The sequence below is a fragment of the Rhododendron vialii genome, chromosome 11a (genome assembly GCF_030253575.1).
Source record: "Rhododendron vialii isolate Sample 1 chromosome 11a, ASM3025357v1".
Classification (NCBI taxonomy): domain Eukaryota; kingdom Viridiplantae; phylum Streptophyta; class Magnoliopsida; order Ericales; family Ericaceae; genus Rhododendron; species Rhododendron vialii.
Window position 1 is genome coordinate 36,413,719 of NC_080567.1, and position 13,800 is coordinate 36,427,518.

General features: G+C 37.5%; 1 protein-coding gene and 1 long non-coding RNA gene across 5 annotated transcripts; both read right to left on the reverse strand.

Moving 5' to 3' along the window:
• Positions 1–1,042: 1,042 nt before the first annotated feature.
• Positions 1,043–5,665, reverse strand: LOC131308199 (uncharacterized). 4 transcript variants are annotated; one of them, XR_009194371.1, is made up of 7 exons: positions 5,451–5,665; positions 4,889–5,035; positions 4,200–4,291; positions 3,590–3,846; positions 3,398–3,516; positions 3,093–3,237; positions 1,043–2,971 (listed from the first exon to the last, which is right to left on the reverse strand). It is a non-coding gene; the product is annotated as an uncharacterized LOC131308199 (long non-coding RNA). The 4 variants fall into 4 exon arrangements; XR_009194370.1 differs by having other exon boundaries at positions 5,277–5,665; XR_009194372.1 differs by having other exon boundaries at positions 1,043–2,211; positions 4,889–5,665.
• Positions 5,666–7,626: 1,961 nt separating this feature from the next.
• LOC131308189 (allene oxide synthase 3-like) lies at positions 7,627–9,525 on the reverse strand. Its single transcript, XM_058335029.1, has one exon. The coding sequence runs from the start codon at positions 9,520–9,522 to the stop codon at positions 8,011–8,013; it is 1,512 nt and encodes a 503-aa protein (XP_058191012.1). The 5' UTR covers positions 9,523–9,525; the 3' UTR covers positions 7,627–8,010.
• Between the last annotated feature and the right edge of the window lie 4,275 nt (positions 9,526–13,800).

Below are 13,800 nucleotides of genomic sequence, written 5' to 3' on the forward strand. Positions count from 1 at the left end.
AGTTATATTTCCCTCTAACGACCCTCACCCAAAGAGACTCTCTGTCCTTATGAAATCGCCACCCACCACTTAGCCAAGAGGGCCAGATTTTGGACCATCAAATTCTTCATGCACTACAAGAAAAATTGCATTAGGTGACAAATGAAAATCGTCACAAATTGCATGTTTTTCGTCACAAATAGTATAGGTGACGAAAAAAAAATTGTTGACTAAAGGTTGTCGAGGATTCCTCCCTGGTGACGAAATCCGGTTTTCGTCACCCATAGTGCTTTTTGACGACGAAAAATTTCGTCACGGAAAAATCGCTTGGTGACGAAATTTTTTTGTCACTAATTGTGCTTTTTGATGACGAAATATTTCGTCACCATTGCCAGAATTATTTGTCACCCATTTTCAAATTTGTCACCGATTGTGGCAGGTAATTGATCAAGTTAAGCACATAGGTGACAAAAAAAATTCGTCACCAAAGGATTTAATTAAAAAATAATAAAGGTGATGAAAGATTGTCGATCACCTACACTCTTCTTACAATACAATATTATCCATTTCATTTCAAAACTCAGACAAACAAATAAATTATACATTACCCCATATGTAATAACCAACACATCTTCATAAACCAATATAATCGTGTCCAAATTAGACATCCATTAACCATGAGAACTATGTACACTACACCAAAATGTCTTTCCGCACCCATAGGGTCTAAAGCATCAATGTCCCCATGACAAAAACATGAAAGGTAGCATCAATACCATATATGTTCATCATAGTTCGGTAGCATCATTAAAATAAAAAAAGAAGACTCGTAACTTTAACCAAAAATGAGTCTTCATAGAAGCATATATCCAGAAAAGAAGACTTGGAACTTCATCCAAAAATAAAGCCTTCATAGAAGCATATATCCAAACAAAAACTCTTCTCAGTAGAGCATATATATACCATCTTCCCTGCTACCAAACTTATGCATATATATTCAATCTGCACACATGAAAAGTAGGATACAGTATATTTTGGTTATGATGTTAATAGATTATGTAAACTTAACAATATACAAATGAAACATGTGAGGACCTAACTCAAAATACAACACCAGTACCACGACCTTAAGCAAGGAAAAGTTCACCGCATGGGAAGATTAATGCACAGAACCAAACTTTTAAAGAGATAAAAAGCCTCATACTCTTGTATAACTTGGTCGCCTATTTATCTGTAAAGTGTATGTCTAATAGCCATGTTTAATTGATCCAATGGTATAGTCAGATTCTAAGCATAATTGTGTTATTATTGGCAATATTTGTGAGAGATTTGCCCATGCCCGTTTGAAAAATTAAGGCCGCCCATACTTATAGTCCTACTGAATTTAAATGCAGAATGTAGAATAATACAAGGATTGTTATGTTAAGCTACAAGCTTTTATACACCTAAGGAGTTGTGTGTCCCCATATATGTTGTGTCCCCACGTGTGCATGCCGTGTCCCCGTCGTAAAGGAGGTGGAAACCTCTCTGTTTTGGGACATGACGGATCAGCAGACCCTCAAACCACATATCAGCAACAGATGAAAAAGTCCCATGATTAGCATCAACAACTGCATCAGATCTCTATAGATGAAGATATACCACTGCAGTAGTAGCATAGCAAAACCAGAGCAATAAGAGTCTAAAACCAGAGAAATAATAGCCCAGAAACTCCATGATTATTAGCTACAACAGAAACCAAGCTGGATAGTGTCAAACATTAGGTCTCTTGAAGAAAAACCACAGCAGCAAACAGTATAGCAATACCAAAGCAAGAGGAATACCACATAACCTATTTGTTTCTTGATTGACTATTTGTGTTTATCATAGACTCATAGGATGTGGAGATAGTTAACATCAAACCAGAGAACATAAAAACTTTCATAATCTCTATAAATAGAAAATATATGCTCAAAAAGGGCACAAAAAAAAGTAGAAAATCAAACCAACAAAAATATATAGCCCACTCCAGCCCAGTTTTCTCATGATGAATGTAAATAGGAAAAGCATGATGTACTAACCAGCAAGTCATTAACCGATGTCACCACTCATTCATATTAATACTATCCAAGATGAATTTCAAACTTCCCAAGAGTTCCACAAGTATACTACAAATGGCAAAAGACTTACCTTAATAGCAGGTTCAACATGGTTGACAAGTTCAATGCAATTCAATCCAAAAACCCTTCTTACCTGCAAAACATCATCATCAATTAGAAGGAGTCTTGGACACCTATCCAATAAGGACACCGGTAATTTATCATTATCATTAGTAAATAAGTTCCAACCACAAATGAAAACAAACCAACCAAAAAACAAAACAAACAATGACAAAAAGCATAGCTAAAGTGCGTAAAAGGGAAACAAGTGCTTGGATGAATCAAAGATGCATCAATATGCTTCGGTCAGTTTGTGCAAGCCTTTTACCCATTGTGCTGCATGAGGCCATTAAGAAAGAGTTAAACTGGAAGAAAAAAGTTCAGACCATTAACTCCAAACAAGCAGTCACATTTGCATTACAATAACCAAATACTTGAAGTTAGAATTTCGTCTTTTCCATTTCCTAGCACAAAGTAAAAACATTACAAGAAACTCCCATGTACAGTCACAATCCATCCACACACTACAACAAAAAACGCCTTTCACAGCGTGCAAAAAACACTATAGTAGGTAATAGATAGCGTTTCGGAGAACGCTGTATTAGCCCATGTTATTAAAAGTCTTAACTTTCTATAGCGTTCATTGCCCGCTGTTAAAAACTTTCTATAGCATTTATTGATTGCTATGATGGACAATTGTTGGCAAAATCTAAGTCCTCCACATATCAAAATATGATCAAGCCAATGTGCACTGATGTTGAGTAAAAAATGTGATTGAGAACATCATAATCTGATGCAAATGAAACAAATGTGATTGCAAGTCCTTTGGTACCAAACCTAATAGCTCTTCCTACCTGCAAAAAAGGTGAAACAAAAGCAGAGCAAGAAAGATGGCTCAGGGAGCACACAAGGAAGATAACCTGGTCTTGAGTAAAAAACAAAGCTGAAAAAAGAAATAAATTGAACGTACCCTACGCAGAGCAGATAAGTATCTGCAGAATCTGGCATGTCATAGTTGAAGACAAAGTTAACTCGCTCAATGTCAATTCCCCCACCCACCAAATATGTTGCATCAAGTATCCTCTTGTGTCCTTCCTTGAAGCTCTTATGGCGTGTCAACCTGATGCCAATTAGGAAATGAGTAGAAGATAAGCAGAACCAAGAACAATCTCAGAGGCAGACATACCATGACCAATTGATGTGTAGAAGCTAAGGCAGGACCAGCAAGAAACAAAGGGTAGGGACACTTGACCAATAGGATTAGCAACAGAGAGACAAACCAAAAAAACCACAGCAGATGAACTCATAAAGAAGCTATTGATCAACCGGCAGTAGAGCGATCTCCATCCATCTTCAATAGTGAAAGTAACGAAACTTTTTTCTTTTTCAAGTCATAGACCTGCAGAGGAAGAAAGTCTTTGAAAACTCATAAAGAGTGAACAAACATTGTCCAATGATGAAAAATACATTACCTTGTGTGGAGTCCATATGCTCTTCTCTCATCTAAGGGAAAATTGTTTCTTTCAATCATTCTTGACCACACGATCTGGAAGAATGGCGATAGTATGAAAACTCTATTGTCCAAGCCATAGCCACTAAGTGTTCCACAAAAGAAGCTTCACTAACATCACTAACAAAGTAAGAACTGATACACCTTTCCATCCAGCTCATGTATCCTCTAAGAGGCAAAGGAGCAAACTTTTCCTTCGTCAATATCATTCCATGTATACTACAAGCGTAACAAATTGAATCAAGATATGAAATGGGACAAATTTCCACTTGTGTTAGCCAAACTAAGGTACGCTAGATCTCTCAGAGAAGTAACAAAAATAACTAACAAGACTAGAAACATAAAAGAAAGAAAACAGTAATAACTAGGTAGTAGAGCTTCCTTCACTCAGGAGAAGACTGGTTTTTACATACTCAAATCTCAATCAGTAAAGGATGTGCACTAAGTCATAGTATCACAAAGAAATTAGAAGGAAAAAAAAAACCTAATGTTCAATGCTGTCATGATTAAGATGGATAATAAAAAAAATTAGCTAGACTAACAAAGATATTCCGATCATATGATGTGGTGACCTCGTAGGCTGCCATGATTATACAATCTCATGGGCTCCTGGCTATCACCTCAATTACTAGAAATGGTTCAATGAGTGTGGTGGCTCGCATGCCTGAACAGTAAGAAACAAAAGAAAATGTATCAATTATGCATAAGGAAAATTAGTATCACAACATCTTCAATTGACTGAATCAAAACTAAATGGACAAAAAAAATTCCTGTCCAATACTTAGTCAAAACCTCATCTCTATAGGTTTTATACTCTGTTAGAAACCGCACCATAGGCGCGAACCATCTCCAAGAGGTTCTGAACTCTTATGGGTATTGAAACCAAGACAAAGCAAAAACGCTACAACATCAAATAAAGACTACTTAAAATTTGAACCTGCAGAGATCACCCTTTGGGCTGCAAGCTCTTAAGTGCTTGTAGGCCATTCTCAACAATTGCATAGTGAATCTAATCCAAGTGTATAATCAAGCAATTATCTCATCGAATATGGTTTGATAAGTAAATAATTTCTCCCGTCATACATTAGTTGTTTGGCTGATAGATTTGAGAAACAAATTTCATTAAGCATATAGAATCAAATAGTTGGTGGGGGAAAGTTATTTACAAAGGCAAGTCAATTTCAATAACAACAGAACTAAACTAGAAATCGTAGAACTAGCTAGAATGTTATATATCTAAGGAGAAGGGCTAAAAACGAACCGCTTTGAAGAGACGATGGTTCCCTCCGTGATGTGATTAGTTCTTCCTAATTAACACTCAAAAAGGTGGACAGATCGAGCTCCAACCATTGTTGCCACATCGCGAGAACTGAACACACTCCCAAATCGATTGAGATGCAGGACCAACCTAATGAGACATTCAGAACAATAACTTCAATTCCAAATGCACTTCAAATTGAAAATCTTATACATTTGGAGAAGTATTTGGGGTTTGAACTTTGGGTGGTCACATTAAAAAATCAACATTACATACGTGGAACACGTTTTGCTGCTCAAGTTATCCAAATGACAGTAGCATCCATATTATAGGCCATGAAAAAATCGATTGGTGCATATGTATTGAAACATGTATGCGTTATAATGCGTACCTAGGTATGGAGAGAGAGAGAGAGTAGCACCAGCAAGAAATACCCAATTTTTTAGGGTTCGACAAGTTGATGGGCCAGAAATTTTAGGAAAGAGGTGAAGTTGGGCGGTATCAACAAGCAACAAGGGAAGAGAGCTCTCGCGAGGTGGTGGACGGAGGAGGAGAACGAGCTTACACAATATAGGTGGAGGGAGATGTCTGCGTTCGGTGTAGGGATGAAGCTTTGAAATTGGCGCGATGAGATCTGTCAAAAACAGTCGGAGTATGGACTTGGTTGCTACGGAGACGGCGTTGGCCTTCAAGTCGTCGGATGAAATGGCCGGAGTCGGAGGAGATGGCCGACCGTGGAGCGAAGGAGCAAGAGAGAGCACCTCCAAAGAGGAACACGGAGGGAGGGGTGAAGAGTGGTGAGATCGATTAGTAATTTAGGGCTTTTTTGTTGACAAGCATAGGGGTACAAAACGACGTAGTTTTCGTTGTGCCCAAAAAAATTCCTCTTTAATGGACGACAAAAGAGAATTCCTCCCCAAAGTCTTTCCTTTTGTGACAAAGTATTTCGTCACGTAATGATTGCAAGTATCTCTGCAACGTATGGAGGAAATGGATCAGAGACGAAACTTATTTTTTTGTCACCTTATATTTTTTTGTCCACCCTTTTGCTGACGAAATTTATTTTTTCGTCACTGATTAGATATTTTTTGTGACAAAATAAAATTTCCTCACCTTAAATTTGTCTACCTTCTTAATTGGTGACGAAAAAATATTTTCCTCACAAAATAGGCATATTTGGAGACAAAATCTACTTTCCTCACCAGCATTTCGTCACATATTCTCATTTTTCTTGTAGTGATGCCTAAACCACCAAATTTCTTCTTCTTGCAAATCACCTCCCATTTGACTAAGTGGAGTCTTCTCTTCTCAATGGTGTCTCCCTAGAAAAATTTCCTTTGTATTTTCTCTATCACCTTTGCTACCATTGCTAGCAGTTTAAAAATTGACATAAAGTAAATGGGTTGTTTGGCCAGAGACGAATTGATTAAGGTAAGTTTACCCCCGGAAGAGTTGTATCTACCACGCCACACACTTAATTTTTTTCCATCTTCTCCACTATAGGATCCCATGCTTTAACACCGTTGGGGTTAGCATCCAAAAGCAAGCTCAAATATTTGATCGGCAACCGTTCCACTTTACACCCCATAACTTGCGCCAAAGACTGCACATCCTGATGAGGAACTTTAACACCACATAAAGAGCTTTTGAAGTAATTAATCTTCAGTCCTGACTTGAGTTGAAAACAACTAAGAATTCTTTTGATGTTAATAAGCTCCTCCAGGTCATTGTTACAAAACATAATCGTATTATCCACAAACTGAAGGTGGGATACCACAACCCCATTTACCCCTTCATGTTTTTTTTTAAGATGTCTCCTCGAGGCATGCATGTTAGTTAATGTATATCATTTTTTATTTTAATCGGTGTTTTGGATGGTGTTTTTTTGTTTGATCAAGTTTTATGTGTTTGAGTTTGTTCTATGCATCTGACTTGGTTGAATTTGTTGTTCAGTATTTATTTGCGTGTGCTGAATGTTCGAGCTGTGCCTTTAGGCTCGGGCATATATGCGTCGGTTAATAAACATAACATGCAGGTCCCTAGCAAACTAAACTGAAAAAAAAAAAAAAAAAAAAAACCCATACTTAACATGCAGATAAGTCGTCGAGTGGACTTGTCTTGCAAGTGAATCCTTTACGGCACACCAACCTCTCTTATAGTCATTACATTTTTCCATGCATATCTCCATCACCTCACAATCAAGGTCAAAAGTGTACGTAGCCCATAATTCTTTTGTTGTACACATAAGAAAAAGAGAGGATAATGTTAAGCTTGTAATTGCAACAATATTGGATATTACATGCTCCCACCATATCCATGCATGCATGCATCATATTTCTTGTCTAGCTACTACATGCATCTCTGCTGCAAACCAATATAGTTTGTTAATTGGAATTATTTGCAACTACTTGCTTTGTCCGTTACGAATTTTATTCTTTCCTTGTAAAAAAAATGGAATCTTTCTGTTGCTCAGGCATAAGCACTCCATGGCTACTTCAGCTCTTTTTGGAAGATAAAGAAAGTTCCGTCACTTTGGGGATTGAGAGAGAGAGAGAGAGGGTGTGTGTGTTTAATAGAAGGACTAAGACATGCACGAAATGAAGGTCCAAAAAGTTTATATAATAAGATACTTTAGACAAAAAGCCAGATGTTTGATATTTTTTTGTCTTTAATAAATTTCTTTTTGCTTTTGGGCATAATTTTTTTTTATTTTTTAGAGTCCATTTGTGTAAATGGATAAATAATGTAAAAAATATGATGCGAATCTAATAAAAAATCAAAATAAAAATAAACAAACACACAAAACAGAGTTTTTTTTACAAGAATGGAGGCTATATATGCTAGCACATACACCTACTTTAACTACTATTAACCCGTCTTCCCAACACGGATCAGACTGTAAAAAAGTAAACTTTTGTGAATTCTCTAATTTCAGCATGGATGATTTGTCGTTGACCAGACCGAAGAGGAAATGGTCGAAGAGTTTCGGCCCTTAACGGTGGCCCGGACAACACCTGACTGTTGAAAAAAAAAAAACGAAAAAAAAGCACAAACTACTATTGCCCCTTCAAGTTTAAACCTTCAAACAGCAGATGAATCACTGCGTAATGATCTCATGAAAATCATCACGCAGTCGACTCGGCCTTCGTCAACGACGTGATAGTCACCGACGATCCCAGCAACAACGTCCCAACCTCAGCCGTGAGCGTATCATACCTCAAGAAAAACTCCACCAGCAGCACCCTGGCCAGTAGCACCACCACATCCTTCGCCGGACACTGCTTGTTCTCCGCCGTCGGCTCATCGGTCTCCCTCCCATTCGACCAATACACATACTTCAGCAACTTCTCCCCGTCCCCTACGAACCTATCCGCCACAAACTCCTCCGGATTCTCAAAAACCCTCCCGTCTTTCGTCGCAAATGGCTGATTACCGAAGATCATCTCCCCTTTCTTGATCTCATACGCCGCGTCATGGCTGTGGACCACCATGTCAACCTTAGCCTTGCCGTACTGGAACGGAACCGGCGGCTCGATCCTCATCGCTTCGTAAACCACTGATTTAAGCAGACTCATTTTGTCCAAAGCCGAAAATGTGACCCCGCCTTCGGACTCAACGACGGTCCTGATTTCGTTAGCTAGCCGCCGGTGTAAACTCTCCCCTGCGATTGCCACCCACTTGATAAGAGCAGGAAACAGAGTTTTCATTCCTCCGTATGCGTTAAACCCAGCCATGAAAACCAAATTATGACAAGCTTCATTTCGTTGAATCCCTAATTTCTCTGCTTCGTCCAGTATTTTCGACGTGGAAATATAAAACCCGTCGTAAAGTCTTTTATAAGCGGATTTTACAGGGAAAAAGGGCAACGGTAATGTGTGGAGTAAAAAATCTTCGAGAAAGTTGGGGAGGTATTTTAATCCGAGGGTTATCAGGGGTGCAAGTTGAAAGAATAGCCATTCCGTAAACAGTTTTGATCCGTCCGATCCGATCTTTGTATCGGAAGGACTGCGATCGCAGAAGAGAGTGAACACGAACGAAAAGGATATGTCGTCGCTCAACGTGTTGAAATCTGCTTTGCCGTTTTTCGATAGCTCGGCTTCGACATTTGCGAAGAGATGCAAGAGAGAGTTTTGGAAAAGCGGGATGAAATTGTTGTGTCTGGCGGCGAGGAGAGAGAGGAACCAGCCTTTGAAGACGGCGTGGTTGGGTTCGGTGGGGTCGAGGTAAGCGCAAACGCGGTGGCCGCCGGTGAAGGCGGTGGAGGGGAAGAAAGTGCCGTCGAGGACGTTTTTCTTCTCGACCTTCGCGGTGTCAAAGAGGACGGGAAAACTGACGGCGTCGAGGACGGCGATGACTTTTGGGTTGCGGGCAATGAATGGCCCTGGTGGCATATTGGTCCGGAAGATTGTGGAGTTGTATTTCTTGATTCGGGATTGGAAGAATTCGTCCTTGCCTTGGTTGTAGAAGTAGTCGTATCGGTCTCTTATCGGGCCGAGAAAGGGTATGCCGTAGTCGCCGGGGATTTCTTTTAACGGGAGGTTTGATGGCGGCGAGTCGCCGGAGGTTGGTGGAGGAGAGGAGGAGGAAGAAGATGGAGATGAAGACATTGTTTGAGGTGTGGGTTTTCTGTTTTTCATTGGTAGATGTTTGTTATTATATTCTAATGTATGGGGTTGACCTATGATTTCTTGGAGGGAAATTTTGAAAATTACGTACCAATTATACAACTAGAAAATTGTATTAGTAGGGTCACAATCCAGCAATTTTATTTTCAAAAAAGAAATCTATACACTTTCTAAAAATCCGTCACACCTAATTTGAATTTATTTTAAACTACTTCTTCAAGAATCCTGTTAGAAATAGTTTTTCACTATCACCTTTACTTAGAGTGGCAAACAAGGGGGAAAAAAATCAGAAATAAATTCATGTTTCAGAAAAATTTATAATTTCAAAAAAAAAAAAAAGTGACATTAGAAACATTGCTTAGGCCATCCACAGTGGTATAATCAAAAATGGATAACCAAAAGTTGACACATCAGCTTTTGATTATTCACTTAAGAGATTGCTAAGTTTAACAATGTTGAGGTTTACAATGGTCACTTCTAACCCATAACCAAAATAAGGGGTCCACTACAATTTCACACAATCTCTCTCTCCCGTTTTGTTTCCCGCCATTCACTTCCCTCCATTACGTTTTTTTTTTTTGGCAAAAATATATCGAATATATGGTGTTCTTCCTAGAGTTATCTATCAAAACAACACCGATTTTTTTTTCCTTCCTATTCCTATAGCTTATATCACAAATTCACCACTCTCTTAATCTTTCAAAAAAAAAATTTCAAATGTGTTCTTAAATTTGGAAAAGAATGTAAGGCTCTTTCTCTCTCTCTTTTTTTTTTTTTGTAAGGTTCTTTGTTTACTCAACCATAGGGGGAGGAACAAATAAATAAATAACCACTTTTTAGTCGAAAAAATCAATTTTTTTCTAAAAAGTGATTATTTATCAAAATACTTGGGTAAAAGTAAAAAAAAAAAAAAAACACTTTTCCCGATTCCTCTCGTTGAGACGAATCAATAACCTATAAAAATTTGGTACAAAACTAAAAAATGCGAAAAAAATTCAAATAAAGACAATTTTCAGATTTAAGTTAAGTTTAAGTTAAATTCATAAGAATGCAGCCTAAAATAGAAACGTAAAAAAAGAGTAAAATACCTTAATCCAGCAACGATGAGTTAAATTATAGATGATCGAGAAATATGAGCTTCACTTTTGGAGGAAAAGAAAGAGAAACAGTTTATGATTGAAGTGAAGAAGATATAGAGCAAGTGAAGAAGAGAAGAATAAAATAGTAGTTGAAATACGTGTATATATAAATTTTGGAACTAGTTAACTTATGTAGTGTGGGGTTTACAAATTTTGATTATTGAAAAAGGTTGCTAGTTTTGGTTATCCAAAGCCCAAAATTTGATTATTTCTAAAGATGTTGCTAAGTTTGATTATACCATTATGAGTAATTTTTTGCACAAATATTGTTAACTTTAACAACAACTGTCTTTTGATTATACCTCTGTGGATGGCCTTAGCAGTCTTTAATTATAAGTTGACTGTTACGCCGGCCTCGTCCTATATTGCTTAGCATCCAATCTTGGACTCGCGTAGGCAAAAGCAAATCAAAGCACGCCAGGAATTACATTTATGATAGATAGCAAATCAAGAGGAGTTCTTTGTGTGAAAGCTAGTATTTTTACTTTTTCTTGGGAGTTGGATGATTTTCCTCCTTTCTTCTTGAGGCTTCATTCAATTCCCTATTGGATGTATCTCTTTTTTATTTCCCTTTCTTTCTAGCCATTCTCTATAATTCAAGTTCTTCTCTGCATTTAGAGTTTTGGCCGCCTCGATGTACCATTTGTCGAGTATTAATAAAATTTTGTTGCCTATCAAAAAAGAAGAAGAAGTACATACCTCACCAACGCATACATTACATACGTATGTACACAAAAACAAAAAAGAGAAACAAACGCTCACAAATAAATCACCACATCACTGGAGTTTGTTGTTTCCCCATGTGGGTTTTTTTTTCTTCAGCTTGATGCTGCTTAGGGTCCTTTTAATCTTTGTAATTTGTTTTCAAAGATTAATAAATTTTTTTCGCCTTTCAAAAAAAAATAAAAAATCACCACATCACTGGTAACTAGGGCTGCAAACGAGCCGAGCCGAGCCGAGTTTTAGAGTGTTCGAGCTCGGCTCGGCAAAAATTTAGTTGGCTCGAGCTCGGCTCGAGCTCGTGACGAGCTGCAGGACTCGAGCTCGAGCTCGGCTCGATAGGTATTTACGGAGCTCGAGCTCGGCTCGTTCGGCTCGTTTATGAAACAAATATATATAAATATATATATAAATAAATATAAATATGTAAAAATATATATATATAAATATATATATATATATATAAATATATTATATAATCGAGCTCGCGAGCCAATTCGAGCCGAGTTTCGACTAGCTCGAGCTCGGCTCGTTTATGAAACGAGCCCAGGACTCGAGCTCGAGCTCGGCTCGTTTTTGTCTTGAACCGAGCCGAGCCGAGCCGTTATCGAGCCGAGCTCCGAGCCGCTCGCGAGCGGCTCAGATCGTTTGCAGCCCTACTGGTAACGGGTCCTCGGCGTCTACAATTAAAATTGCATTCCATGAAGCGTCAGATAACTAGTAAATGTGCTTTATCAACCCCCCCCCCCCCCCCCCACACCCCCCAAAAAAAAAAAAAAAAAAAAAAAAAAAAAGCAAGACAGAGAAAAAAAAGTTGCGTTGAACTCATTTGTCCCATATTTTATGGGATCGACTATTATGACCTTAGGCATGTAACAAAAACAAAAGTAACTTCAATGTTATAAAGAAATAGAGTAAGACAAGGATTATTGTATTTAGAAGTCCGAAATTTTTTTTTTTGGGTAGATCGATGCCAAAGGTGTAGTGTTTTAAAGAGTCATTTTTTTTTGTAGAAGGAAGGATTTTGGTTGGGGTCTTGTGATAGTGGAGTATCAAATTAGATTAGGTCCTTAGGAATTTGATCAAAAAACAGTTATATCAGTAATGTAAAAGATTTAAAGAGGTATTTTAGGAAAAAGCTAAATGACAAAGGAAACAAATTTTTTTTTTTCTCGGCAAATGAAACTTTTAATTACCATTACCTGTAATTAATGTGTCGTGGCAGCAACAAAATGCCCCGTGGCATTAACAACTTCCTAATAACAATGATACATATCGATAACGTACGTCGTGAAATTAAAATAAGTATCACCATGACTTGACAAAATCAAGTCGAGAACACATGATTAAAAATAAGTGTGAACATGATTTTACATAACCCCTTGTAATTTTGTGATTAATTAACCGTTTCATAAAAAAAAACACATGTGACTAATTAAAAGAGGTGTGAACATGATTTTACAAAAGTACCCACTCCATTACGCTAACCACAAAGACGTCATTGAACATGATTGTACAGTCTCTTTCTACTAAGGGTGCCCTTAACTTGCTAAGTTAAGGATCTCATGAGTTTCACATTATTTCCAATCAATTTTTGATGATCAAAACAGTTCAATGTGTTTAAAACGTGATTTTTAGGGTACAGAAGAGAAATCGGCAAAAAATATGTCCGGAAATGGCATGATCCGAGCAGTTTTTCATAAAAAAACTATAAATATATTTTTATGAAAAACTGTTCGGATCAAACCCTTTCCGGTCATATTTTTTGCCGATTTGTCACGTGTACTCTTAAAATCACGTTTTGCAAATATTGAACGGTTTGAATCATCAAAATTTGATCGAAAAAAAAGAAGTCCTTAACTTAACAAGTTAAGAACGTCCTTAGTAGAAGCTTGGTGTATATATGTATATGCAAGTCATTTACTAGTTTTTGTTTACATAGAGAGCAATTAAGGACGGAGCCAATAGAAGTTCAAAGTTTAGAGAATCTTTTTTTTTTTTTTTTTATTGCCAATTTTCTCTCCACATTAATTAAAACCCCAACCTCACTGCATCTACATGTATGGTAGATGTTGTACTTATCCTCTTACAAAATTTTGTACTTGTCCTGTTTGTTGAGGTCCTTGTCACCGGGCTAGACAAAGCTTTGAGTGACATGTGATTGTCATGTGTAGTGGCGAAATCAGAATTTTGGGGCTAGACAAAGCTTTGAGCGACATGTGATTGTCATGTGTAGTGGCGAAATCAGGATTTTGAACCCGGGAGATCGATTTGATAGACATATATTTTTTATCAGAACATATACTAATTATATCATTAAATTTTTGTTTTTCAATACATTACATTTGTACATTGAAATGATTATAGCCTATTGTAATTAAAGTATATCAATCATTTTTTTACGGCGGAGCTGTGAAAATACTTGACGGAA

Bases quoted from the DNA above. Each gene is read 5' to 3' on its own strand.
- LOC131308189 (XM_058335029.1), bottom strand. From the start codon at position 9,522: ATGAAAAACAGAAAACCCACACCTCAAACAATGTCTTCATCTCCATCT.